The following is a 26,916-nucleotide window of genomic DNA, read 5'->3' as shown; positions in this document are numbered from 1 at the left end:
AACTGAAGATTCTATCAAGAAGTGGGCAGACAAAATATTTCATATTTGATGAACCATGCCCTTAAATGTATGATATATTATGCAGTTGCGATTAATTTTAGCGGCTGAATTCTTGTTAAGTGAGGTCTAAGTTTCCACTGAGTGTAATTATTTTTGATGTTACAAACGTAATGTCAGAGTCTTCTTCAGCGACAATAACAGCTCATCTCTTTGGATTAAAAAAGAAAAAGCTTTGAAAATGTGCTGTAAAAAGGTTAAAGACAATTTACTTTCTAAAAAAATGATTTAATTAAAGAAAGAGTCTACTGCAGAAACCAACTCTTTGAAATAATGTCTATGCAGAAAGAATTTCTTCCATATGCATTTGTAAAAAGAGGATTTGGTTACAAAACTAATTAAATTCTATAATAGAAGCTAGTGTTCTTTTCTGGGGGCCTGATTAATATAGCAGAACGGTTAAATAAAGATGTTAAATGCACTTAAAAATCCTATTTTACTAATATAAGGCATGAATAAATTCAGAAAGAATTATGTGTTATTTCATTGAGCTTACCAGTCAGTCCCTCAGTTTTTTTTCTTTTGACCCTCTTTTCCCCACTGCTGGTATTACTCTCTGAAGTCTGAGTCACATTGGAGTAAGAAGCTGCCCTGATTCCAGAGGAAACGAAACGTGTGACCAACACAAAAATTCTAACAAGCCCATCGTTATATAGATTCCCAGGAAAGAGGCGAGCTAGGCCCACATATATGCTAGGCTTTTTGTGCTCTTTGAGGTTAATACTATCCTAATCTCTTTTAACCTGTTTTTTCTCAGTGTCATGAGGACACAATACCCAGGAAAAGAAAGAAACAAGATAAGAACTTCTTTTATAGATATCTGATTTTTTTTGGTTTTGTTTTTTTAAAGATCAATAAAATAGGGTCTCTATTTCAAACATGGGTGTTTTAATACTATAGGACATATGGGTGCTCTGATCCAGCAAAGTACTTAAGTACATGCTTAAGTGCTGTGTTGGGCTGGATCGGTTTCAGCATCATAATGCAGGGTCTTTAACAAGCTCCCCAGGTTTGACCCAAGCTCCAGGTCCTACCATAGTCTCTCAGGTACAGGTTGGTTTGCAATAAAGTCAGCATTTTTTTTTTCTTTTTTAGCATTCGTTCTGAGTCTCAGGCAAAGACAACACAGAATGTAAAGCACAGCCCCCTCTCCCACACCTCCCCCAAAAGGAATTCGGTCACATCACCTATTATGAAGACTAGGGCTTAGTCCTGCAGCCTTTACTCACCCACTAGTGCTCCTAGGCCCATTGGCTTAAACAGGGCTACTCCCATGAGTAAGGCCTTGAGTATCAAGCTCATAGTTTTTTGGGGTGAAATGCTAGTCCCACTGATGTCTAAGGCAAAACTCCCATTGACTTCAATGAGGCCAGAATTTTACCATGTATATTTAAGATTTGCTCCAACCATGCCTGCCTTGGTGGCACCTACCTGGAGCTAAAACAAAGTATTCTCGTAGCCCGAAGTCATATAATTAAACCAGAGCATCTCTATAACATGGTGGAAATCAAGCAACCAGCAAATGTGAGGTGAATCCACAAGAGTCAGAAATAATTTGTTCACAAAGACAGGGAACAAATTAAAAAAAAAAGCAAATATCTGTTTTCACATTGTACATAATAATGATATAAAAACAATTGTCTATTTTTTTTTCTTCTTATCCAAACAGAGTGCTTAAAAAAATTGGCTCTAGATGACTGGTGTAATTAAATAACTAAAATGAGTGATGAGAGAGCAGAAGTTAATTAAGATTGAAAACAACACTTCCATTAATTCACTCCATCATAATAAACATCAGAAGTTGTCATGACGGGAGCCAAAATTAAAATGAAGAACTAAGAATGGGGTGAGCATGGGAAGAAGTGAGTTTTTTATATGTCTATATAAAAAAGCAGGGTTGGGCAGCAATTTTAAATATCTTAACAGCTTCATTTGCTGTACTGCCAAATCAGAACAGAATAAAATAAGGTAGAAAAAAGGGAAATAAATTATACATAATTTACTAATCTGGGAACAGCTGACCATTATTATTATTATTATAATTACCATTACAACACTAGCAAGAAGAGGCAGTTCAAATGGAAAAAAAAAATACAGTCATCAAATACAAACAAAACCAAAGAAACCCTCTGACATGGAGGATGTGATCAGCTACTCCAAGCGTAACCCCAGAGCAAGTCTTCTGAAAGCGAGAAAAACTGAAAAGAATTTTTGATGCAGAGGTGGAAATCAAAAAGGGAAACTAAAGAAAAGGGAGGGAGAAAAAAAGATGGCATGGGAGTGAAGCTATCACACGTCCAAACTACTCATTAGAGTATTGTCCTAACTCTTAAATGGCATTTGTTTGTTTGTCATTTGCTTTGCACAAGGTCTTCAGAAGGAGCTTTACACTTCAAGTGGTATGTCTTCAGGCAAAGTAAGGCCATGATCCTGCAATTGGATCTGTGAGGACTGACTGCTCCAGGTCTAAAATTTAACTGGCTTCGGGGTCAGGGCCCTGAATCTACTGGTGAGAACTGTGGCCTGGATCCTGCAAATGCTAATGCGTGTAGTCCTTACTCACACAAGGAGTTCCAGTGATGCTGATGATGAGCATCTTCCTGTGAGTAAAGACTCGTGATGTGAGCAAGGATCTGTAGGATGGCGCCCTACGTTCACAAACTGTGCCTCAATGGAAAGCTTTTCTCTGTAACATGAGACTGCACTTCCTAGGACAGAGCTGCTCTTGGAAATCAGAGGTATCCTTTTCATGTTAGGGTTAGGTAATGCTGTTGCCTGCTGTCTTACCACATGAAACTTGGTGCACTCTTTTTAGAGAAGGATCAGAGTGAGGCACCAAAAATGCTTTGTGTCACTATGTTTTCTTCTTTCTTTGAAACAAAGCAGAATTGTCAGTTAGATCACTGAAAAAACAATGGGCTAAATTCTGCCCAGGGTTATATGTGTGCAGCTCCACTGTCTCAAACGTGCATGCCCATGTGTAAACAGGACAGAATTTACAGGTGAGATGACTGAGGCACAGAACATTACCAATATCTGTTAGAGCTTGAAGGAATTTATCTATCTTCCTGGTCTCCAACCCTTTTGGAACCTCAAAGGCTCAGGATTTGTGGGCTATATGTCAAATTTTGCTGCCCACTGTGGATGGGGGAATTGCTTCATTGTTATTTTGTTTTTTCGCCATGCACAAACATCCCTCTGATGCCTGTGGCTGTTCCCAGTAGGTAGAGAGAGCAGCGTCTCAGCCAAGATCTGCCTTATGGATCAGAGATCAGCACCAGATTCATCCATTTTGGCTCATTCTAGAGGTTAGTACTTCCAATTTGCCTGCCCTGTTCTAAACAAGGGTCTGTTCTGGACATTTTTTATGTTGCCATTTGAAGTGTAAATTAAAAGCAAAGGCTCCTTACAGACCAAGTTGTTTGGAGGATATGGGATTTCATCCTGAATATGGTTTTTGCTCACAATGGTCCAATATTATTCTTATTAGTACCATAAACACGCACACACAAAAATCCAAGATCATAAAATATTTTTCTCTAAATTTTTTTATGTCTCTCTCACTTTCACCTGAGAACGGCACCTACAGTTTCCTTTAAAAAAAAAAAAAAAGAAAGAAAGAAAAGAAAACAATCTCACCAGCTGCTGGTATATTAGGTTCTTCAAGGGATTGTCTAAGACATAACACTGTCCTAACTTAAGACAGAACAAGAAACAAAAGCAACCAACTGGAAAAATAAAATTGAACTAGTTCAGCGCTTTAGTACAAATTTGGCACTTGCTCAAAGACTCAGTGTGGTGTGCAACTGATGAAGAGAAGTCCTCTCTAGAAAGGAAATAATTGCTTGTTGGGGTTTACAGAAAGAGACTCCCAACTCCCTTCCCCACCATACATACACATGCGTGCCTCCAACCCTAAATATTCAAAGGAGACGGGAAAAGGAGGAGGAGGAGGCGGCAGAGGGGTAAAAGGAATTGTCTTTTTTTTTTTTCTGTCAGGTGCATTACCAAAAAAAAAAAAAAATTACTTCTCTTTAAACTGTAGCACAAAACAACAAAACACATTCACAAGCCACTTGTTGGCACTGTGTACCTGAGTGAGAATTTCTAGAACAAACAGCCATAAAGTTTATTTGAAAAAAAAATAATAATAAAAGGTCAACGGGTAAGACTTCAGTGCTTGGGTATAGCAGCTGAATTACTGGCAATATTTTACCCATAGCTTATTTCATTCTTTTGTTGGTGTTATCGACGTTGTTTTCTTTCTTCTGGGCCTTTTTTTTTTTAAATGCAGGCTGATGTCTATTAGTCAGCTGATGTCCCAACTAGTTAAGACTAACAGTTAAAGTAACAGTCAGTGTATGAGAAAGTTAATGTGCTTGGCCACTGGTAAGGATAAACCAGGTGGGGCTTTTTTTTTTTCCTTGAAGTCCTGTAAGGTCACACAATATTTGGACCCTTATCAGTTGGCTTGTCCTGCAATGTGATTTTCACTGTCACTGCCGTAGTCCACATCAGGGTCATCCTCTTCTTCGTCATACTCATCGTAGATTTCTCCATTGATGTCATTGGCCTGCATCTCCTCTTTGATGTGCGGCTCCTCGCCTTTGATGCCATAAGTGCTCTGGATGACAGGCATCCCGGGCTCCGGGCTGCTGGACACACTCGAGTGCTCTGACGGCAGATGGGGGGAGGGCATTCCTGCCATCGCGATGGCTCCTGGGTAGACTACACCGGCGGTGGCGATAGGAATCTGTGCTTGTTGCCTGTTGTTGAAAAATAAAAGGGCATTTAAATATGAGCAGGAGCAAAGAGAGTTCCTATTCCTATAGCAGGACAGGCTATAAAGTCACAAGGACTATCATTATTGGGCTTGGTGGAGTGGATCCCTAGATGGTCCACACCAGACACCTCCCACCCATAATCTTCCAAGCTTTGACACTTGATCCTATGACTAATGTTAGGCCTGAACCAAATCACTGATTCAAACACCACCAAACTTTGGAGACGTTTGATCTGTATCTGAACTTTGGACCTTGCCTAAGGCGCAAGGTTCCTTATTGGGTGAATGGAATGTCTACGAGCACACAGCCAATGACAAACATCCCGCCACCCGTGGTCCAACAATTAAAAAAGATTCTCCCCCCCCCCCCCCCCACCCCAAAAAAAAAAGTTGCACAGTGCAACTAGGGCCAGAAACAAACAGCAAGGTTTTGGTGTCAGGAGAGATGTGGTGGGTGGATGGAGTTCCTGAGGGAGTCTGTTGGTGGAATGGGGAAAAGGACCAGGCTTCCATTTGAAAGCCTGACATAGGCTAGGAATGTGGAGTTTATCTGGAAACCTGATGGCTTGTAGGGAGGGGCACAAGCCTTTCTGGGACCCACGTGGGAGTGTGGGTGATCCCCAAGACCTCCATGTAACCTTGGAGGTGGCATACGCAATGTCTACAGAGAGGTGGGTGAGGAGAAGAGGGATTACTGATAGGTATGGACAACACCCTGGAACAGTGAGGGATATTGGTGAAAAGTAGATCCTCTCAGGGATGGCAGATAAAACTAGGAAAAGCCAGACTTAGACATGCATTGTTTTAAAATAAACAGAGCAACATCAGTGTTTGATACAAATCCTCTATAGGACATTTAAGCCTTGGAAACGTACAAGGTAACGAAAGCAGAATTATGTCAGGCCATCAAAATTCCTTTTTCATGTGGAACACTAGCTGTGTTGTACCAGAGCTTATTTCCCTGAGAAGCTCCAGGGTCCTAACAAGCCTAGAGGTTTAAAATTCATGCTCCTTTTGTTTCCTTGCTGCATGAAGTAATTCCATTGCAGTAATACCCTTCAGTACATGCTGCATATTGTAATGTCATCAGTGGTGTGTCCATCTGTACTGAAAAGCCTTGCCACAGGAGACAGGGTGAAATCTCTTGAGATGAACATTTTAAATTAAGAATGAAACTATCCCCTGTTCCTGAGCCTGACTGTTCACTGACTTCCCAATAAGCCTTGTACAGCACAGCGATCCCGACAGACTAAGCAGTCCCAAGCAATTGAACATTTATTTGGAATGATTTGCCACATTTTTAATGTACTTGCTTGTTGCTGTCCTAGGGAAGCCTGCTAACCTGCAAGCATCACTTCCTTATTTTCAAAACAATATAGTTGTCTCAACTAAGGGCTTAGCCTGTAAATAGGGAGAACATATTTTGCTTTTACTCTTAATTCAACAGAAATACCTAGCGTTAGCATTTCTGCAACTAGCCTTATTCAGTGTTTTTAAATGCCTTTAATATATAATAATCGGAACACTTTGCACTCAAATGGTGCCGCTCATAGGCCAAACGTTTGTTGAGTTTCACAGTTCTTCTGTAATGTCGCTTGCATTTCATAACTGAAGAATAATATCTGTCTCTCCTGTAGTGCCTTCCATCAGAAGATCTCAAACTCTTTATAGCCATAGTATTAAGGTTTGTGATGGCTCTGTAAGGTAAGTATTTTTAGCCCCCTTTTAGAGATGACGAGGCTGACAGACATTAAGGGTCAGATTTTCAAAAGAGCCAAGTCCCGACTATTGTGACGCTTGCGGACAGACTTTCAAAACTCTTGAAAATCTGGCCATTGATTCTGGTGCCTAAATCATTCAAAAATCTGGTCGTAATGACTTGCACCGGGTCCTGCAGTGAATCAGGGGCAAAGCCAGGAACAGAACCTGACTTCCAGGATCAAATACTGATTCAAGTCAATGGGAGTTTTACCACTGACTTCAGTGGAACCTAGATTTCACCCCCACCCTCCCCCAGTCCCTGCTCTAAATTCTAGACAAACTATCTCCAACATGTCTTGTTTTCAGATAGGGTACTTGTCAGATTCATCTGGAAAGTTAAATAATAATATTAAAAATATTGCAAGATTAGTTTAAAAAAATTGTAAAGCCATGCATGTCAGCGAGATAAGTAGTATTTGGGGGGGCTCTGTTGCCACCTATCTTTCTCAGAAAGACCCTCCCTCCTCGTTTTTCTAATCTCTTGATGCCAAATGTTGGCTGACTTCCTTGTGTTTGTTTCAGTGCTTACTAGTGGGATCACCGAACCTGCCAGCACCACAGGGTTAAGCAGCTCAAATTTCTCTGTTGAGCTGCTTATAATAATAATGTACACTGTAGCTGTTCAAAACACTGTCTAAGGACACTTAACAGTAATGGGGTAGCTATTTTCCCCTTTACTGCTATTCATACCCATTAACTAGAGACAGGTGACCCGGTTCTGGTACAACAAACAAAAAGCATTCCTTTTTCACCCCAAAAGGGAAACCGAGCCCAGATTCCAATTTTTCTAAGGCTAGTTGACTATTTTTTTTAAACAAAAACAATTTTTTTGTGTAGCTCTGTGTTTCCTGGACCAGCTATGGAAATATCACAAGAACGTCTGTCCTTGCAATACTTCTCACCTATCTGTAGCCAAAACCAAACAGTAGTTGCAGAAAGAACCTTCCAGGCAGGTTTCTAGATGAAAAAGAAGAGAACTAAGTCTTGACAAACATACAAACCTTTGGATGTTTCTCTGAACCAGTCCTCTTGAGATCTGAACCCCTCACTAGCATTCAGCTGACCACAGAGCAAAAGACTCTCTGGCACCGCTAATGCCCTTGGACTGAAGTAATGTCATCACATGTGACTAGCATGAGCTGGTTGAGGATGTTTTACGCCTATATCCTCACTGACCTTACTAGCAAGGCTCAACCTGCCATGGGCATTCAGGTCTTCAATAGCATTGCTGAGCAGTCTTTTAGTCGACGGCTTGCCGAACCCCTTGAATGTGAGCTAGTGTTTCTGGCCTTGGGAGCTATAGACACTATCAATAGATTAATTCATATAGATTCTGTAAAACACCATAATGAGAAATACTTAGCACATATGTGGTGCACTTCATCCAAAGATGTGGTCAAGATGAGCAAGTATTATCTCCATATTATAGATGTGGAAACTGAAGCCCAGTTGGCCAAAATTAAATAGGAGAGCATGAACAGATCTCTTGATTTCCAGGTCACAGCTATATGGACCACATAGCCTTTAAAGATGAGCTTCATATTATGTTAGTGTGACGAGTGTATCAGGCCCTTTGAGGCCCCCTGCTGGAGGTCGTGTGGTCCTGCCACACACCGCCCTAGGAAAAGAAGCTGTGAATGTGGGTCCTCCAGGCCTGCCTAGAAATGCTGCAGGGAAGCAGCCAATCAGAGCATAGCAGGCTCAGATAAAAGGAGCTGCAAGGGCTGAGCAGGTCAGGGGCTGGCTGGGACCAGAAGGGGGAAGGAGGACTGGAAGGCTCCAAACCTCATTGGTAAAGAGGCCTGCGAGAGACTGTGCTCAAGCAGGGAAAAGACAGAGACCCCTGAGATAAGGATGAAGAGGAAGGGGTTACACGGGAAGTGGCCCAGGGAATAGCAGCAGCACCAAAGTTAAAGGAAGCAGCACATGGCTGCTATTTGCAGGTCCCTGGGTTGGGACGCAGAGCAGTTGGTGGGTCTAGATTCCCCGGCCGCTGGAGAAGTGGCCTAAGCCCCAAGGAGAGAATAAGACTCTGCATTAAAAGCCTAAGAAAGGGGCTAGGGATTTAAATAGGCCCAGCGATGAGCTGAAGACCCTGAAGCAGGCCAACCATATGTTGCACTTTATTTCCCCCAGAAGGGGACTGGAATTAAGGAGTAACCTGGCTGGACAGCTGGGATACCACAGACCCACCAAAAACAGTCTCCAGGGAGAAAGTGCTGGGGGCACTGCTCGATATCAGGCTATGGACAGACTTAAAGCTAGCACAGAAGGGCCAAGAACTGAGCCCCGAGGGCAGGGCTGCAGCTACCAACCAGAGCATAGTGAAAGGCCCTGCTGGAGTTTTGTTACCCTGGAAGGGGTTTGCTTATTCCTTCACATATTGACTGTGTGTGACCTGGCTGCAGGGCTGGGCCACTGAAAACCCACTTGATGAGGTTAACAGCTGACAGGAGGCGCCGGGAGCTGAAAGATCGAGTGACGGTTCACACCCAGCCAATAGGAGGCACTCACAAGAGGTGAGAGTCCTCTGTTATAGTTAGCAACCCATTATTTACCTCGTAATAAAATATGTTTACAGCTCTGAAACAAGGACAACCCCAAAAAACCAATTTCTACTGAAATAAAAGATATGACAGGCCCTTACCCAACATTAAAATACTGCCTCATCTCTTGTCGCCTGTTGCGCATGATTGCCTTGTACTCGCCGATCCGCAATTTTTTGCCATCCACAAGACAGGTGCGCTTCGGCCTGGGCTTGTATTTATAGTCTGGGTATTTCTCCAGATGTTGCTTGCTGAGTCGGGCCTGCTCCTCATAGTATGGCTGCTTCTCTAGGTTTGTCATAGCTTTCCAGCGAGATCCTGTCACAAGAAGAATGAGAAATGAGAACCCTGCCCCTTTCCCATCCAGAGAAGGACAAATAAGCAGGTCATTAAGAACAAGATACCCCCGGTCCTGTGGCTTTGGGCTGTGAAACAGCACTTTTAGATAAGGAGGGTCACAACTAGTTTTTATTTGGAAGGTAAACCTCCAGGGTATGCTCATGTGATGCAGGTAGCTTTGTACGTGGCATTCTTTCTTTTTTGAGTCAATATTTCATGGACACTGCTGCTACGCATAGATGAGACATAACCCCAAGGTCCTAACCACAGTAATTATTAAAGCTCTCTGACACTTTTTAAAAGTAGCTTGCGAATCTCAATGGCTTGGGCAAAGTCATATTCGGCTGTTTAGATTCTAGTATGACTGTGTTCTTCTGCAGTTTCATTTAAGCATGGTACTCATCTTCACTTCCTGTTCTAATGTTCCTGTGTGCTACGAACTAGCTACTGCATTCCACTCTGGGCTGGATTAAAATATAGGCACGCTGGGGTCTTGGTTCCTAAGATCAGGCTTACATCAAAGTCTAAGCTTTCACTTTTTTAAAAAAGTATCTTTCTAGCTCTCATGGTTATAACAAAAAGCTTGAAAACATGAACTGAGCATAACCAATGTGCTGAATTCTGCCTGAGTCTTCGAGAGCCTGAAACAATAGCTCTGAGAGATATGAATTGTCCAGTGCATCCCAGTGAGGTGTTAACTCCAAAACCCTCTACAGTGGGAAGGACTCTGTATATAGCAGGAGGTGAAGAATGCAGTGGGCCTGGCTCACCCGTTACAGAAATAGCTGCGAGAGGGCTCCTCTGCTTTTACCTCTGCCTCTCTGCGACCAGAACAAACACCTGCTGCTACTCCTGGGGTGAGGTGGGACGGGTGAGAAGAAAGGGCCATGTCTTTGCCTTTCTTTATCTGGGAAGGAGCCATCAACACACCATTTGGGGTCAGGGTTATGATGTGGGGCTGTGGCCCAGGGACCCTCATGTTGTAGTGTGACTAGGGCCCTAGATTGCTCCCATTCAAGCCTGGGGCAACTGCTCTTGGGGTAGAATTTCAGTGACGAGAGGACTAGTTCCCATATAGTCCCATAAAGTACCAAGCTAGAGTCTGGTTCTTTGGGATGAAAGATCCTACTTAAGTATAAGGCAGTGGCTCTCAACCTTTCCAGACTACTGTTCCCCCTTCAGGAGTCTGATTTGTCTTCTGTACCCCCAAGTTACACCTCACTTAAAAACTACTTGCTTACACAGTCCGACACAAAAATACAAAAGTGTCACAGCACACATTAAAAAATTGCTTTCTCATTTTCACCATATAATTATAAAATAAATCGATTGGAATAGAAATACTGTACTTACAGTTCAGTGTATAGCACACAGAGCAGTATAAACAAGTCATTGCATGAAATTTTAGTTTGTACTGACTTTGCCGGTGCTTTTTATGTAGCCTGTTGTAAAACTAGGCAAATATCTAGATCAGTTGCTGTACCCCTGGAAGACCTCAGCGTACCCCGAGAGGGAGAGATACACTGGGTTGAAAACCACTGGTACAAGGTATTATTAAAAAGAATCCAGAGGAGCAAAAGAGTTGTTCCCATGTAACAAATTAGCAGTTGGAGACAGAGCATTAATATACAATATTTTGATAACTACTGTATAAATTAAAATATTTTTGCTTCACTGGGATATCATTAACTTTAGCTCTGTGCTGCTGTGTATATGCTGGGTGAATAATAGAAAAATGAGTATTTTATTTAAAAATGTCCCATGAAATTTATAAAGTGAAAAATTAAAAAAATTAAAAAAGCCCTCAAATAGATAATGCCTGAAAAAATGCAGCAAGATACCCTGAATAAAAAACTCTTTGGAAATTATTCAATGAACTCTAGGATTGCTTCAGGACAAGATCCATTCCAGGCAACACTGATGGACCAAACTGTGAAATATATGCCCCAAAAGGAAAAACTGGTTGGAAAATAGTCCATTTTCCTACTGGAAACAAGTCTGCATAATTTCTCAACATAATGGGTTCAGAATGTCATATTTGACTTACAGTACTTTCCTTCGTTGTTACTCATTCTGTACTTAGCTCATGCTATTACTCAGTGTTCTTAGCTCACTGTGCTCCCAAAACTGTCTTTTCAATATAAAAAAGCACAGTTCTCTCTTCCTTATGAAGAAAACAGTCTGATTCTTTCAGGAAAGTGCCCTTGGGAAGACAGAGCCCACTGGCTGATATCAGTTTTCTCGGTGCTCTGCTTTGTTGAAGCTTCATTCCAAACGCCAGTATGGGTTTCTGTAATGAAAGACTAAATGGCTGGGTACAGAATACTGATCCTACCTCACATCTAGTGGTAACCGACCTAAGGAAAAATGTCTAATCTGAATGGAGCAATGAAAAGTCATCTCTTAGTACAATTAGTGTGGAGTCAATCATGTATCCTTTTACTGCCAATACATAAAGGAGCATGGAAAGCAGCTTGGTGGTCTCCTGAAGAGAAAAGTCATTTCCTAGTGGTTATAGCCAGGAAAGTGACTGTAAAAACTGACACTGACATTCAATAGCTACGTCTTTCCCACTGACTGCCAAATCCTGATCAGGTTACCTGACAGTGATAAACAGCTGGGAACTGCCAGAACCTGGTCTACCCATGCAGCTGACCCAGGGGAAGCCTGTGTGGGACTGTAGATGGGGCCTAAAATTGTTGGTGTTACACATTTGAGAGTTAGGGCTAGATCCTGCAAATAGGGTTTTAGGGTGTCAAGATGTGGATCCATTTTCAGGATTTATCCCTTCTTCAGTATATTGGCTTCTCTAAAGTCTGAGGAAGTCACAAAGTAAGGCTAAGTGAATCTAGAACCCGCAGGCCATAAACACCATTTTAGCACCTACTGGTTTAAAAATAATAGTTTATGCCGACAAACAGTTTTCATTAATAAATAATAAAGCTGAAAACCTAAAAGACTTTTTTTTTTTTTTTAAGTATGTTAAATATCAGAGAAGAGAAGGCACCACAGGCTATTTCAGACTCTCTGATGAGTGATGTGAAAGCATGTGCGTGTGAGTTTAATGGTAAATGTGTATATGGAGAGAGAATTGAAGCGGTCAAAGATCAAAAATCATTTGTTAGAAAGGATACGTACAAATCTCACCTACAGCTTGGCATTGTCACATGTAATTACTGGTGATCATTTGCACTTATATCTGACTCCTAATGCTCTACATATGAAATGATGAATGATTATATAGAAGTTCTCCCCTCCTCCCATTAAGTATCTTGTATTTACAAAAACGATAAATATGTAAATATACAAGCAGGCACATAATATATGCGGTATATATCACAAACTAAATTAAGATTCTGAATACTCCGTACTTACCACTGTTAGTTTTGGGAATAAATGGATCATAGAAAAACATAACAGAATAATGAACATAAGCCTTCATCCTGCAAAGACTTATGCACATGCTTAGCTGTATACACTGAATTCTCTGACAATGCAGGATTGGACCTATAGTGGTATGTATGTATTTAAATGAATATATTAAATAAAATCAGCCTTATAAAATTCTGATGAAAATGTTCTGTCCACACACAAAATTTACTGAAACCATCTTTTACTGTGTTGACTGATGCCAGTAGCCCCAGTTCTCCAATCGGATCTGGGAGGGCAGACCTCCGTGCATAAAGTTAAGCGCATGCATAAATTTGTGTAGGCCCAGGGCCGCAGGTACTGACATTTTCATCTATATCTCAATTTGTAATATTTATACATAAATGTCATTCATTATTTTCCCCCTTGCAAGCTGCAATCTCAATAGTGCAAAAATCCTGGCAGCTTCACCTCTCTTCCTAGCAAATACTTAGTAGCTGCCTTCTGCAGTGATACCTCCTATTACTGTGATTTTATTGTTTTTACAAAATATACTAAAGACCATTTACTAGTGTGTTCTGAAATATCATAAATAATTAAAACTAAACTATGCTTGTAAAAATAAATAAAAAGCAGATTTTGGGATGAAGTATCCTTGATCTTCTGTTTATCATTTTCATTTGCTTACTTACTAATATGCAAAATTTGGCACGCTGCTGTGGGTCTCAGTATGAACTGTTCCTATTCTAAAGTGTGTCTATCAAATATAATAGATAAAGAATGAGACCCAGATCTTTATGTAAGACCTCATTAAGTTAATGGGAGTATGTGCAGATTCAGGGGTCAGCCTTTACAGGTCACATAGCATGATCAAGGCTACTGTCATCAATCAACAAAATAAAGTTAGGTAAGTACATTTTTTCTTGGACAGAATATTTTCATGATAAGTTTCGCAAGGCTGATTTTATTTTATATGTGTATATAAATACCCACACACATTATTGTCAATCCCAAGCAAAAATTCAAAAATCATGAGATTTTTTAAAATCTCTTTACATTTTGGGTGTTTTTTATGTGACTTCTGGTGTTTGTGCCTTTAATGTGTGCTTGGGTCACACTGTCAAGTTTTTCTCTATAACCATGAAGAGCAGAAATTACTTTAAAAAAAATGATAGCGAGGCTTCTCAAAATCTCATGAACATGGTAGCTAGGGCTCTAAGAAAAAATACTAGCTATCATGAGACTCATTCATGATAAAATTGCAAGAGTTGTCAACACTGCATATGGCTCCAATCCTGCTTTGGGATCTCTGCATGCACACTGCTGCACCCACATGACGACATCAGTGGTCATCTGCAGGCACAGATCACAATCATAGAATATCAGGGTTGGAAGAGACCTCAGGAGGTCATCTAGTCCAACCCCCTGCTCAAAGAAGGACCAATCCCCAGACAGATTTTTTCCCCAGTTCCCTAAATGGCCCCCTCAAGGATTGAATGCACAGTTTAGCAGGCTAATGCTAATGGGTTTAGCAGGCTAATGCTCAAACCACTGAGCTATCCCTCCCCCCTGGCTCAGAGAGTACATCTACAAACACACATATATAGTACAAGTAGAGCTGGTAATACCACATAGAGTTAAGATGCTGTTTTCAGTTGCTTATAACTCTGCAAAACTTTAAACATGCAGGCTGAAATTTTAGATGCTGGGTGTCTGGGTCAGGCTGATTTTTTTTTTTTTTTTTGGATTGCTATAGACCAGTGGTTTTCAACCTTTTTCATTTGCAGACCCCTAAAACATTTCAAATGAAGGTGCCGACCCCTTTGAAACCTTAGAAATAGTCTGCAGACACCAGGTTGAAGACCACTGATATAGACACCTGCATTAGTGGAGTAGAGATTTGGGAATTAACTTTCTAAAATTAATTGATATATATTTAAAAACATATCTAAGGAATACATTATTAACATTTAAGGGGGTCCAGCAGACCAGTTTTTTAAAACAGATTTCTTAACAATTTAATAAAAAACCTAATCTCCACAACTTCAAGTTGCAATGAACAGATGGATGACAAATGTATGCACAGATGAATTTAGTGACAAATCTGTGTATCTAATTTTTATGCTTAAAACATAATACCATAGTGTCAAACATAATCCCTAGAGAATTCTAGTGCAGTGAAGGGCACTCGTCTCATTTCACTATAAAAATGACCTCGGCTCAGTGGTAACCCCATCTCAGTGACAGTGCTGCTCTGTGACCCCAGTTTGTAGCCACTCTGCTTAAAACATATAATAATTGTGGCTTTCACAAAGAGACCCAAACACCTGGTTGATCTGTAGGTTTCTAGTTGCTCACCCTTCACCAGAGAGCTCCCTGCTGACTTCAAAAGACTGGCCTTTTGCAATTGAGGAAAGACTTTTGTAACGTTTCTGTCAAGAAAAAGGATATCAGGACATCCCTCTCTATTGCAGAGGAGGAAAGTTAAAAAAAAATTAAATGTGATGCTGGAAAGGAAAAGAAACTACATCTCTTACTGCCTTCAAACATAGTTTCTTCCTCTATCTGGCAGCAACACAATATAGAGTTTGGAGTCAGCTATGTTGTCTGTCACCTCTACAGGATCTGTAATGAATTTGCACATTTTACTCCAACTACTGTATATCTAATCAGAAAAAGATGTCCCCATATCCCCCTGATCTAGCGTCAAACAGTAAAAGGTGATTCCTTATGTTAACAATTTCAGCAGAATGGCTTATTAAAACCAGATTTTAGGGTATTATAAAATGCTTAGAAGCCCTTTAAAATGTCAACCAGAATCCCCAGAGACTGTGTAAAATGTCAGCCTAGCTCAAGCGCCTGTTTTAAGCAGAATGAATTAGCAGCGTGCTGTCGGAAGTTGTTATCCAAAACAATCAGTTAAGAGGGAAAACATCAAGCTCTCTTTGTACTTTCGATATGAAAAAGGCCATTCAGAATGATCTTTGTAGATTTTTGAAGCTGATTAAAAGGCAGGCTTAATCAGGCCTACTCTAAATTTATAGACAGACCAAAACTGTTACTGCCTCTGGCCCCTAGTCTAATCACATCACACACCTGTAACCAGTCTAATCCCTTTTAACCAGTATACATTTATCTTACCACCAATTTAGCCTTCTTGTCCTGTTCCTCTAACTAATCTAATCAGCTCATGCCATCCTTTTAATCAAGGGATAATGTCGTATCAGAACCAATATCAATTTAATCTCGTCTTTAATTCCACCCTGCTGCTACCTTATCATAATATCACTCTAACCAATCTAACCTTATCTTCTAATACCTCTGACCAGTCTAACCTCAGCATAGTCACCACCTCTCTAACTAGTCAAGCCTTTTTAACATTGCCATTATATCCAATTAAATGTCTCATGCCATTCCCAAAACCAGCCAAGCCTTGCTCATGCAAATATTTTCATGCTCACACTTTTAGCCCTCCTCATATATAAAATGTATAATAGCACCATGCCATATCAGTAGAACAGTGTTACATCTTAGATTTACTCACCAATAATTTCTTTTAGAAACATATGAGGGTAATTCACTGGCCTCTGTGAGCTTGATCCACAACAGGACTTAGGCACCTAAATTCCAGAATCAGGCCCCACTTGAATTCACAATATCCCTGCTCAGCTGTCACCAAACCTGCAGGCGCCTAAAATCGCTCAGTGATTTTTCCTGTATTAAGTTGCCTAAGCACATGTGTTTCTGCCTCTGAGCATGCGTACTGCAGCCCCATGACAGGCAACTGGATGCCTGTGCCCTTGAGTAATTCATGAATTGGGGGAAGATAGGCATTTCTCTGCCTAACTCAGCTGCAGGCCTGATTTGATAAGTGGCCTCAGACCTTGCTTACCAGATTGAGCACCTATAGGCAAGCTTACATAAAAGGGCAAGACAGGGAGGACCTTACCTATAGCCTAGTTGTTAGGTACTCACCTGGGACATGGGAGACGTGCAGTTCAAGTCTCCCCTCCACCTGAGAGGTAGAAGGGAATTGAGCTGGCAGTTGCTACCTCTGAGGTGAATGCCCTAACCACTGGGCTGTGGGGTATTCTGATCTAAGGCTCCCTCAGGTTCAGCTGTTGCACTGTGGATTAGTAACTTTAAAGACTCACTGGAGCAGGGGAACTGGATCCTGAATCTCCCACCTCCCTGGTAAGTACTTTAAGCACAAGGTGACAGAGTTATTCTCCTGCATGCTCATGTTTGTTCTCTCTCTCTAGCACAGGGATAGGCAACCTATGGCACACGTGCCAAAGGCGGTGCGTGAACTGATTTTCAGTGGCACTCACACTGCCCAGGTGTTGGCCACCGGTCCGGGGGGCTCTGCATTTTAATTTAATTTTAAATGAAGCTTCTTAGACATTTTAAAAATCTTATTTACTTTGCATACAACAATAGTTTAGTTATACATTATAAACTTATAGAAAGAGACCTTCTAAAAACAATAAAATGTATGACCGGCACACAAATCCTTACATTAGAGTGAATAAATGAAGACTCGGCACATCACTTCTGAAAGGTTGCCGACCCTTGCCCTAGCACAATGATTCTTTTATTATGTAGTCACAATGGAACAGCTTCAAGAGGAGAGATTGACGAAACCCAACCTCAGGCTATCCAGTGGTAAAGAACAGAGGTGGGCAAACTACGGCCCGCAGTACCCTTCAGCCCAGCTCCTGAGCTCGTGGCCGCGGAGGCTAGCCCCTGGCTCCTCCCCTGCTGTTCCCCCTCCCCCGCGGTCTCAGCTCACCCTGTTGCCTGCACAATACTCTGCGTACCTGCAGAGCCGCAGCCTGATCCAGTGCTCTGTGCTGCGCAGTAGTGTGGCTGGCTCCAGCTAGGTGGTGCAGCTGCCTGTCCTGGTGCTCTGGGTGGCATGGCTGTAGTGCCGCCAGCAAATGGTGCTCCAGGCAGCGCAGTAAAGGGTCAGGGAGTGGGCTGAATGAGAGCAGAAGTCCCGGGGGGGGGGGCAGTCAGGAAGGAGAGTGGGGGTTGGATGGGGCGGCAGGGGGCAGTCAGGGGCAGAGGTTCTAGGGGTGGTCAGGAAGGGGTGATTGGATGGGACAAGGATCCCAGGGGCAGTCAGGAAGGAGAGTGGGGGTTGGATGGGGCGGCAGGGGGCAGTCAGGGGCAGAGGTTCTAGGGGTGGTCAGGAAGGGGTGATTGGATGGGACAAGGATCCCAGGGGCAGTCAGGAAGGAGAGGGAGGGTTGGATGGGGTGGTGGTGGGCAGTCAGGGGCAGGGGTTCTGTGGGTGGTCAGGGAGGAAGGGGTGGTTGGATGGGGCAGGGATCCTGGGGGGCAGTCAGGAAGGAGAGGAGGGGTTGGATGGGGTGGTGGCAGGCAGTCAGGGGCGTGGAGTTCGGGGGCTGTCAGGGGACAGGGAACGGGGGAGTTGGATGGGGCAGGAGTCCTGGAGGGGCTGTCAGGCGGCGAGAAGCAGGAGGGGGTGGACAGAGCCGGCTTTATGACCCACGGGGCCCGATTAGAATACTTGGTGGTGGGGTGTCTGCTCTGGGTTTTCCGCGGCACCGGGTTTTCCACTGCTGAAATGCCACCGAAGACCCTCAGAGCGGGGCCCCCTTGGGCACGGGGCCCAATTCTGGGGAATCGGGTGAATCAGCTTAAAGCCGGCTCTGGGGAAGGATAGGTGGCAGGGCCGGGCCACACCTGGCTGTTCGGGGAGGCACAGCCGCCTCTAACCGACCCTCCATACAATTTTGGAAACTGGATGCGGCCCTGAGGCCAAAAAGTTTGCCCGCCCCTGGGTTAGAACATGCACGTAAAAGGTGACAGATACTAGTTCAAATCCCTTCTCCCCTTCAGGCAGAGCTGGGACTTGAACTGGGCATCTCGCACATTGCAGGTGAGTACTCTACCTACTGGGCTAAAACTTATGTGGAAGCTCATCCACCTCTGCCACCACCACAGAGACTAAGAGAGGAGCTGCAGCTAAGAATCCCAAGCAGAGAGGGAGGCAGCCTGGACTTAGGCACCTCTCTGAAAAAGGAGCAGGTTTTAGCCTCAACTCCTCGGCTTCACATCTCCCATTGGCTAGTTTATGCAAGTAACTGCCTAGCCTGCTGACTCTTGTGAATCTCATTCTACGGTGCCCATCTCTCTCCATTCACTGAATAGATAGCCTAGGTCTCTACTCAGGCTTTGAGGATTCCAGTGATTTTCTAGGCATCTAAAAGTTAGGCACGGCAATGCTCAGCCTCCCCATGCCTATGTTCCTTGGTGAATCTAGACCTGTGAGCCAAATTCAGTCCTCAATTATTCCCTTTCTACTCTTCAAAGTGTCCCAAGCATCTAATGTAGGGCAGAATTTGGCCTAAGTGTTTAAGTGAGTACAGAAAGGTCTGAAGACTGCTGCATGGGATTTACTAGCAGATATCCGTGGCAAATATGTATTGTGTGGGATACGGGGAGTGGATGGGGATATACATATAAGTTCTGATGTTCCTTCTCTGAAGTGAATCTTCTCAGAATATCCTTGGTGTATGGATCATGCATTAGAGAGATGTAATATGACCGAAATATCATACTACCAGTTGCAAAGAATCCTGTGGCACCTTATAAACTAACAGACGTTTTGGAGCATGAGCTTTCTGGGTGAATACTCACTTCGTATTTTTACCGATCCAGACTAACATGGCTACCCCTCTGACACTATACTACCAGTTGTTTTTTTTTAAAAAGACATATTTTAGAATACAGGACCTTTCATCTTTAGATCATTCATTTGAACATAGCACACTCGGTGATGAATCAGATACTGAGGTGGGCAGCCTTATAAAAAATTAGATTAAGAGTCAGTAAACAAAAGCTGTCACCAAAAAGTGTAACAAAAAGTCTTCTTATAATTATTCAGTGGCTTGTGGGAATGAGCTAGAGTTCTTTGTCCAGTTCCTGGTAGGCCAGTGTCTTCATGCCAAAAACACAACCACAACTGGCAAGCTGAATGGACTCTCCAGATCATGGCTGATGCATACGGTTGGGCAGCATGGTGAACCTTGTATTGCTGTTGTCCTTGCCAAAACTATGATGTGGATAAGCAGAGGGTCTATGAACTATTAATCAGTCCCTAAAATCTCTAAAATATTCAGTCAAAACCAAGGAGTTCTGCTACAGAAAATACAGTGCTCTGTTAATTTCCTTACCCAGAATCTTGCTAATGTTGGAGTTGTGCATGTCAGGGAAGGCTTGAAGGATCTTCCTTCGCTCATCTTTAGCCCACACCATGAAGGCATTCATTGGACGCTTGATATGGGGTTCATTACTTCCACGCCCTCTGGATTCCCGATAAATTCTAGATTCTGAGACACCTGCACTTCCTAAAAAGAGGAGAGAAAATCATACCTAATTTGTGCTTTCAATAACCTTAATCACATAGAGCACATTCAATAAACACATATTCAAACTGCATTCACCATGCTTTCTCTTCTCCTTGAATCCTTCAAGTGTATCATATTCTTTTTTCTTGTGTCTAGTTTATAACTATATTGGATATGGTATAAATCTGATCTGATGCAGAGCCACATTCATTTTTGCAGATGAAAAATGTAAAGCTCTTTTAATGTTCTTAACCTAAAAAAACAACTTTTACGAATGGAGGTTTGTTTGTTTGTTTTCTTATTTACAATATGTTGAATGTATTACATTACCTGTTTCCTGCCTCCTTTGTGATGAGAAGGGTGTTAATATATGGCAACATTAGGTGGTGCTTTTTTAAGCAAGTCTTTAGCAAATGAACGTTTGCACAGCTGCCTTTGCTTGTGCTTACACCTTTACAATAACAATAAAAAGCAATAGCAGAGATAGAAAAAAGCATTAAGCTTGCTTCATCAAATCCAAACAAGCTCCCTCAGACTTAGCATATGCATCATCTATAGATGATCAGCTCTGTAGTCTGTGTGATCTCAGTTATCCAACATCTATTTATTTTCTCTTCTTAATTTTTACAGTCATAAATATGTTCTTGGTCCAGCCTTGACAAATGGAGTGCATGACACAGAATGATAAAATTGCCCCTGGACCTAAAACACCACAATATGAATAATTTCTCCTGCCTTGGTTAGTGACCAACTCCTCGCTTATTCCAGTCCTTCACTCCCATCCCCCCAAAATGAGTTTGTGTTCTTCTGCACATACACAGAGCTGACTCCAGGGTTTTTGCTGCCCCAAGTGGCAGGGAAAAAAAAAAGCAATGATCACAATTGGTAGCAGCTCCACCACACCGCTTTCTTCTTTGGCGGCAGGTCCTTCCTTCCGAGAGGGACCAAGGGACCCGCTGCCGAATTGCTGCTGAAGAGACATGCTGCCCCTTCCCCTTGGCTGCCCCAAGCACCTGCTTGCTGAGCTGGTGCCTGGAAATAAGGATAAGTAATTTCTACTGACCGTCAGAATCCCCACTCATGTTGAAATCCATCATAGCATGGCTAAATTTCCCATCTTCATTCTGTTTTACTGCCAGCTGTTGTGTCAGGCTCTCCAGTGTTGTTTTGTCCTGTATGGGGAATATGACTGGACTTGGATCAGGAAATCCAATTGCAAAGTTCATAGGTAATTTAGAAGAATTGGGAGGGAAGGGGAATAACAAACCTGAAGAGTTTATTGGGAAAAGGCTTTAAAAACACACACACGTTTTTTCAGGGATGTATATGATTTAAGAGTCTACTATTCCATTTTAAAATTTGGCTGATTAGGTAGTGATGAGTAAACCTTGTAAGGCTGTAAAGTTTGGTTCAGTTAAGCACCCAAAACTTCGGATGCATGACGCATATTTGACCTCTCTACACCCTGAGTCATCAAAACTGGTTTGGAAATCAAGAAGATGCAGGCTTTCTTGCAGTATATCTGCAGCTCCATTTCTCCTCCCAGCCTGAATGAGGGTGACCAGATAGAAAGCGTGAAAGATCAGGACAGGGGCTGTGGGTAATAGGAGCCTATATATGAAAAAGCCCCAAATATCAGGACTATCCCTATAAAATCGGGACATCTGGTCACCCTAGATCCTAAACTCAAAATGCAGAGACATGCAACATTTCTCTTAATTGTTTTTATTAGTCTTTTTGGAAGCAATCTATGGAAGCAAATACTAAAATTAAACTTTTTCATGTCCCAGGAAAGGTTCAGTGTCAACTCAGTCTGAGTTTTGGGCAGTGGTTGGAGTACTCATCTAGAATGTCTGCTCCATCCCTGTCATAACTATCTACGACATGGAAGAAACGGGGTCCCTGGATTGCAGCAAGACAGTATATTCTGCCAATTAAAGAAATTGGTCAGGCTACACTGCCAGCACTATATCCCAAAGCAAATAATTCCAACATCCTATTCAATACATCCCTTCCTCTTTTTGAATTGCTTAAATCTACCAATGCAAGGGTTCCATTTTCCATCTATCTGCTGTTTGTACTGAGGTATTCTGCATAAATATGCTATTTTCTTGGCAATAATCTGTGTAAGAATAAATCTTTCTGGAAAACAATCCCATATTTTCAAAACATAGACAGTTTTCCTTTTGCAAAGCTAACAAAATGCTATGGCGTCAAATTATAAGTGACTCTGGTTGAAAAAATCCTTTTGAGCTTTCTCCTGAAGGAAAATTTACTGCTCTGTTGGTATATGTTCCTTTCTTGATGACTGTCAGATTTCAACAAAACTAAAAAACAACATTAGATCACCTGGCAATCTGGGACCCTAGAATGATTATATGTAGCCTGATAATTCATATTGTAGAAGAAAGCAGGAAAGAAAAAACAAACAAATGAAGAAGTGATTCATAAATTTGATCCTGGGTTCAACCAAAGATTTAAACTCACGTATCTTTTATTTGACAAGCCTTTTCTTAAAATTTAGAAATGAACCTCAAACCACACTTCTGCTTTGAACATCCCAAAGCTTTATGTAACATTGTGTTAACTCCTATCCCTCCCCAGTGTCTTCCATCTTGGCTCACCTCTGCACCTCTGGTTTCTGGCTGCAACTGGATGCATTACTGCCAAAACAATGCAAGGTAAACTGTTCTTGTGGCATTTCCAATCCAACTAGAAATAGCAGGGCCAGCCTAGCGCAAGCGAGAAAGTGTTTGTGACATTTCCAGCCACACCAGATTCAGTTAGTTTGGAGACACTTCAAATAATCACCCAAGCTTTTCAGGTGTATAACTGAACCAAACTACTTACCCTTTTTAAGTTAGCCCATCACTCCTTTCCAACACAACGTGAAAGTATTCAGAAAGAGTCAGTAATGAGTTTACTTTGTTCCCCCCTGCAATGGATCTCATATCTATAATGCAAATCAATAGTTTTCTCAAGAAACAATTTACCCTCAACTTCCGTAGACCATAATGGCATAGTCCAAACCTATTTAGGACAGAGGCCATTTTAAAATAAAATCACTGTCAGCCTAAAGTATCAAAAACTTCCACTGTCTTCTGATATTTGGGTATATGATGGGATTTTTAAAATTCATTTTTAGACTAAAACATGATTTTTCCTGAATCATGTATAAACCTCTTAGAGAAACAGAGCTGAGAGCGCAAAGACCACTGGCTTAACAGCTCTTCTTTATGTACTAAATGCAGCTCTTAAAGTTGGGGGCAGTTACATTCAGAACCACATTCTACCAACATGATTTGATTCAGTCTTAAAATCATGGAATATTGTGTCGTGCCATCTACAAAGCACACGTTGGGTATGCGTTGTTATCAGGGTTTGACTTAACAAGTCTACAGATACTCTGAAGCTGTCCGTCTTGCAAAGAGTCTGGCATTTTGAGGTTCAGTCACATTAGATGAAGTGTGAGAGAGGAAAAATGGTCATCGAAGGGTAGAAAAGAACAACAGAATGCGACTTCTTGAGCTGCACTGTTCAGCCACATGGCTTTGAGCTGACTCACCATACGGCTCAAAGGTACAAGTGATCAGAGGGAAGTCCAGACTGAATTTCAGCATCAAGGCAATCCCTAACCTGCTGCTACTAAAACATGCAGTATATAGTTACTAATTGAATTATTTTATTAAAGTGGAAGTTGAGCTAATTCTCACAGGATATCACTCCAAAACAGATGATGTCAAAACAGAACACTGCGCTTTTGTCATGCCCCTTTGTGCCATGACTTACGTTAACCATTAGTCAGTTCAAGAACAGGGAAGTGGAGAGGATGGCATATGGGGGCTGAGGAGGGGGAGAGAGGGAATGTGTTATTTATCTTTAATTACAATACATCAGAACAGCCTGTAAGTCAAAAAAGGTACAGCTGTTATACTTCAGTGACAACTAGCAGCTACCGAAGTAATGAAATACGGTTATTTCAAACAAAAATCCAGAAGCACCCAGTGTGGGAACAATGGTTATCCAAATAACGAGGAAAATAATCAATATCTTGGAGAGAGAGGCTAAATCCTGCAGTTCTTACACACCTACTGGGGCACGACAGAAAGTGGGGAATGAAAGTCACCATGTATGATTAATAATAAGATGTGGTACCTGAATAGCACATTTCACGTGGATGCTCTCAAAGTACATTTGAAATTCTCATTAAAACTCAGTGCTCTGTGCGAAGTGGGCACTATTTTACCCCTGTAACAGATGTGTAAATTGGGCATAGAAACTCTCCCTCCCAAGATCACGCAGTAAAAGAGGAAAAGTGGTAGATTTGAGGACAGAACACAGGTACTAAGATACTGTGGGGATAGGCACTTTTATAAAATCCTGGGCACAGGGGTCATATTCTGACTCCCAGTCATGCAGTCTAACCACTACACAAGCTGCAGCAGTTTTCCTCCAAACCTGACATTAAAAAAAAAATGCATAAAACAAACACATGTGCAATACAAAATGATGATCAGTAGAACAGAGTGCCAGACATGAAAAGCGCAGAAAAGCACAACGATCCCTTATTGTTTTATCGAAGGAGGTTACACTAGGTGGGTAGCAGTATCTCATTAGCTGGAACCCCTTCTCTTACCTTTCTCAGTTGAAAATACTAATGGCCACATACAAACAACAATGGAACAAGGGCTCTCCTCCTCCCCACAAATTAACTGCAACATGCTGATAATGCCAATCCACCCTCATCTCATAAAATCTATTTAGTGACTCCAAATAGGGATACACAGTGGTTTCAAGTTCACACATAAAAAGAATCCATTAATCATAGTTATCGTAATTTGGTAGCCAGTTACGAGTACTTAAAACTCCCCCTGTTCCCTATCACCGCAGTAGTTGTGTAAGTACATAATAAATGATGCGAAGGCTGCCAGGTGCTACAAATGATGGGCTCAGTGACACAGAGATGAGCGCAGTTGTTACTTGCCACTGAAGGTCAGAAAGAAATGAAACATCAGTGCACTTTGCACTGAGCTAGGCCCTGAACTCATTTTAGCAATTATATCACAGCTTTTTGGGGGGAGGAGGGGAGTTTCGTTCTCATGATATCCTGAAAGATCCCTCCAGGGCCAAGATTTTTGAAGGAAATAGATTGATATTCCCTAAAATACTTTGCGTAGCAAATACCATCCACGAGACAAGCCAGTGGTTTTCAAACCACCCCTGGGGGTCCACAGCCTATGTCTAAGATTTCCAAAGGGGTCAGCACCTCCATTTGAAATTTTTTTAGGGGTCTGTAAATGAAAAAAAGGTTGAAAACCACTGATACAAGCAGTGAGTGAATGTCATCTGTTACAACCTGGATCAGGGAACACCAGGTCTGTTGTTGGGAGTTGTAGAACTAGCCCAGACCCACAGACGTGATACAAGGGCTACCTGAAAAAGAATCAGTTTTAAAATGAGTGTCCAAGCCACATGAAAATATACAGTAGGGAAAAATCCTACCCTGGCCCAGTGTTGGACTAGGGGCTTGAGCCAGCTCCCACTGAATCTTTCTTTTGACTTCAGCGGAATTTGGATCAGGCCCTAGAGGAGTTAATAGATATTTTTCCATTTGTAACATCTGTGATTCTATGACAAAATTAGGCAGAGCTTGAGGGAAACTATCCTAATGGTCAGTTCAATTAGATTGTAGCATAGTCTCACTATGGGAGCAATGAAGCCCCATTGCTTAGGTCATTTAAAAACATAATAGACAAAGCAGTAGAAAATATATTGTAAGGAGCAATCCTACAAATGACCCCACTCAAGAGGAACAGAGAACTGTAAAAGTGACAGACAAATTCAGAAAAATACAGATGAGAGAGTACAGCCAATCAGGAAGAGTTAATAGCCACAAACAGATGAGAAGGTTTTTAAGGCATAACCAAAGAAAGTAATCTGTTGGAGAGTTAGTGGCAGGGCTCCAAGCAATGTTCTAATTAGATTTTTAAAAAGAAAGAAAGAAAAGAACACACACGCACACACACAGTCCCAGACCAAATAAAATGACTAAGCTTCACAAGTCAGACTCAGTTACGTGGTCAGCAGCAGAAGTTACTTGGCTCTCTGTCATGGATAGCTGTCATAACTTAACAAAACACTGATCTAAAAATGACAAGAACTTGATTGCCATCTCTCTCATACAAGAAACAAAGCATGAGGAGTCAAAACATCTGTTGAACAGACTGATGACTTTTGCCAGAGTTCCTCCTACTGCTACCCAGATGTGAATCAAAACCTTGGAAGGTTTGGAAAATGAAGACACTCTGATATATTCCCCAATCCCCCTTTGCCCTTCCCCCACCTCATTTTAGGCTCCGGTAAGAATGCTGAACATGCATCTGAGATTATGTGCATGCTTCCATTCTTGAATTACTCCATAATTCAGTAGGGCAATGTGAATGCTGGGCCCATGGTGACAGCTCCCCCCATTGAGACATTCATTTGGCTGGGGTACTTGGCAAACACTTAGAGTATGTTGAACTCTGTTAGGGTTGTGCTTTGCCAAAAGCCTTTCTCAAATTGCATAATTCAAGGTTAAACAGTTTACTGAAGCTGTCCGCTCTTTCGTATTCAATTCCCCCTCCACCCTATACCCATTTTCCTTGACATGAATGTTTTCATTCAGCTTTGATATGCATAC

At 41.9% G+C, this 26,916-nt stretch overlaps 1 protein-coding gene across 7 annotated transcripts in view; it reads right to left on the bottom strand.

Moving 5' to 3' along the window:
* Positions 1 to 543: 543 nt before the first annotated feature.
* Positions 544 to 26,916, bottom strand: part of SOX5 (SRY-box transcription factor 5) — an 881,700-nt gene continuing 855,327 nt past the window's right edge. For all 7 annotated transcript variants that reach the window (XM_075069816.1, XM_075069799.1, XM_075069812.1 and 4 more), the window contains 4 exons: positions 21,298 to 21,406; positions 20,061 to 20,234; positions 9,249 to 9,465; positions 544 to 4,823 (listed from right to left, as the gene is read on the bottom strand). In XM_075069816.1, coding sequence (XP_074925917.1) covers positions 4,520 to 4,823; positions 9,249 to 9,465; positions 20,061 to 20,234; positions 21,298 to 21,406 — 804 coding nt within the window. In that variant the 3' untranslated portion in view covers positions 544 to 4,519. The remainder of the gene's footprint in view (positions 4,824 to 9,248; positions 9,466 to 20,060; positions 20,235 to 21,297; positions 21,407 to 26,916) is intronic.

This window comes from Chelonoidis abingdonii, chromosome 1 (genome assembly GCF_003597395.2).
Source record: "Chelonoidis abingdonii isolate Lonesome George chromosome 1, CheloAbing_2.0, whole genome shotgun sequence".
Taxonomy (NCBI): domain Eukaryota; kingdom Metazoa; phylum Chordata; order Testudines; family Testudinidae; genus Chelonoidis; species Chelonoidis abingdonii.
The sequence above is the reverse complement of the archived record's forward strand: the minus strand, read 5'-3'. Positions and strand labels throughout refer to the sequence as shown.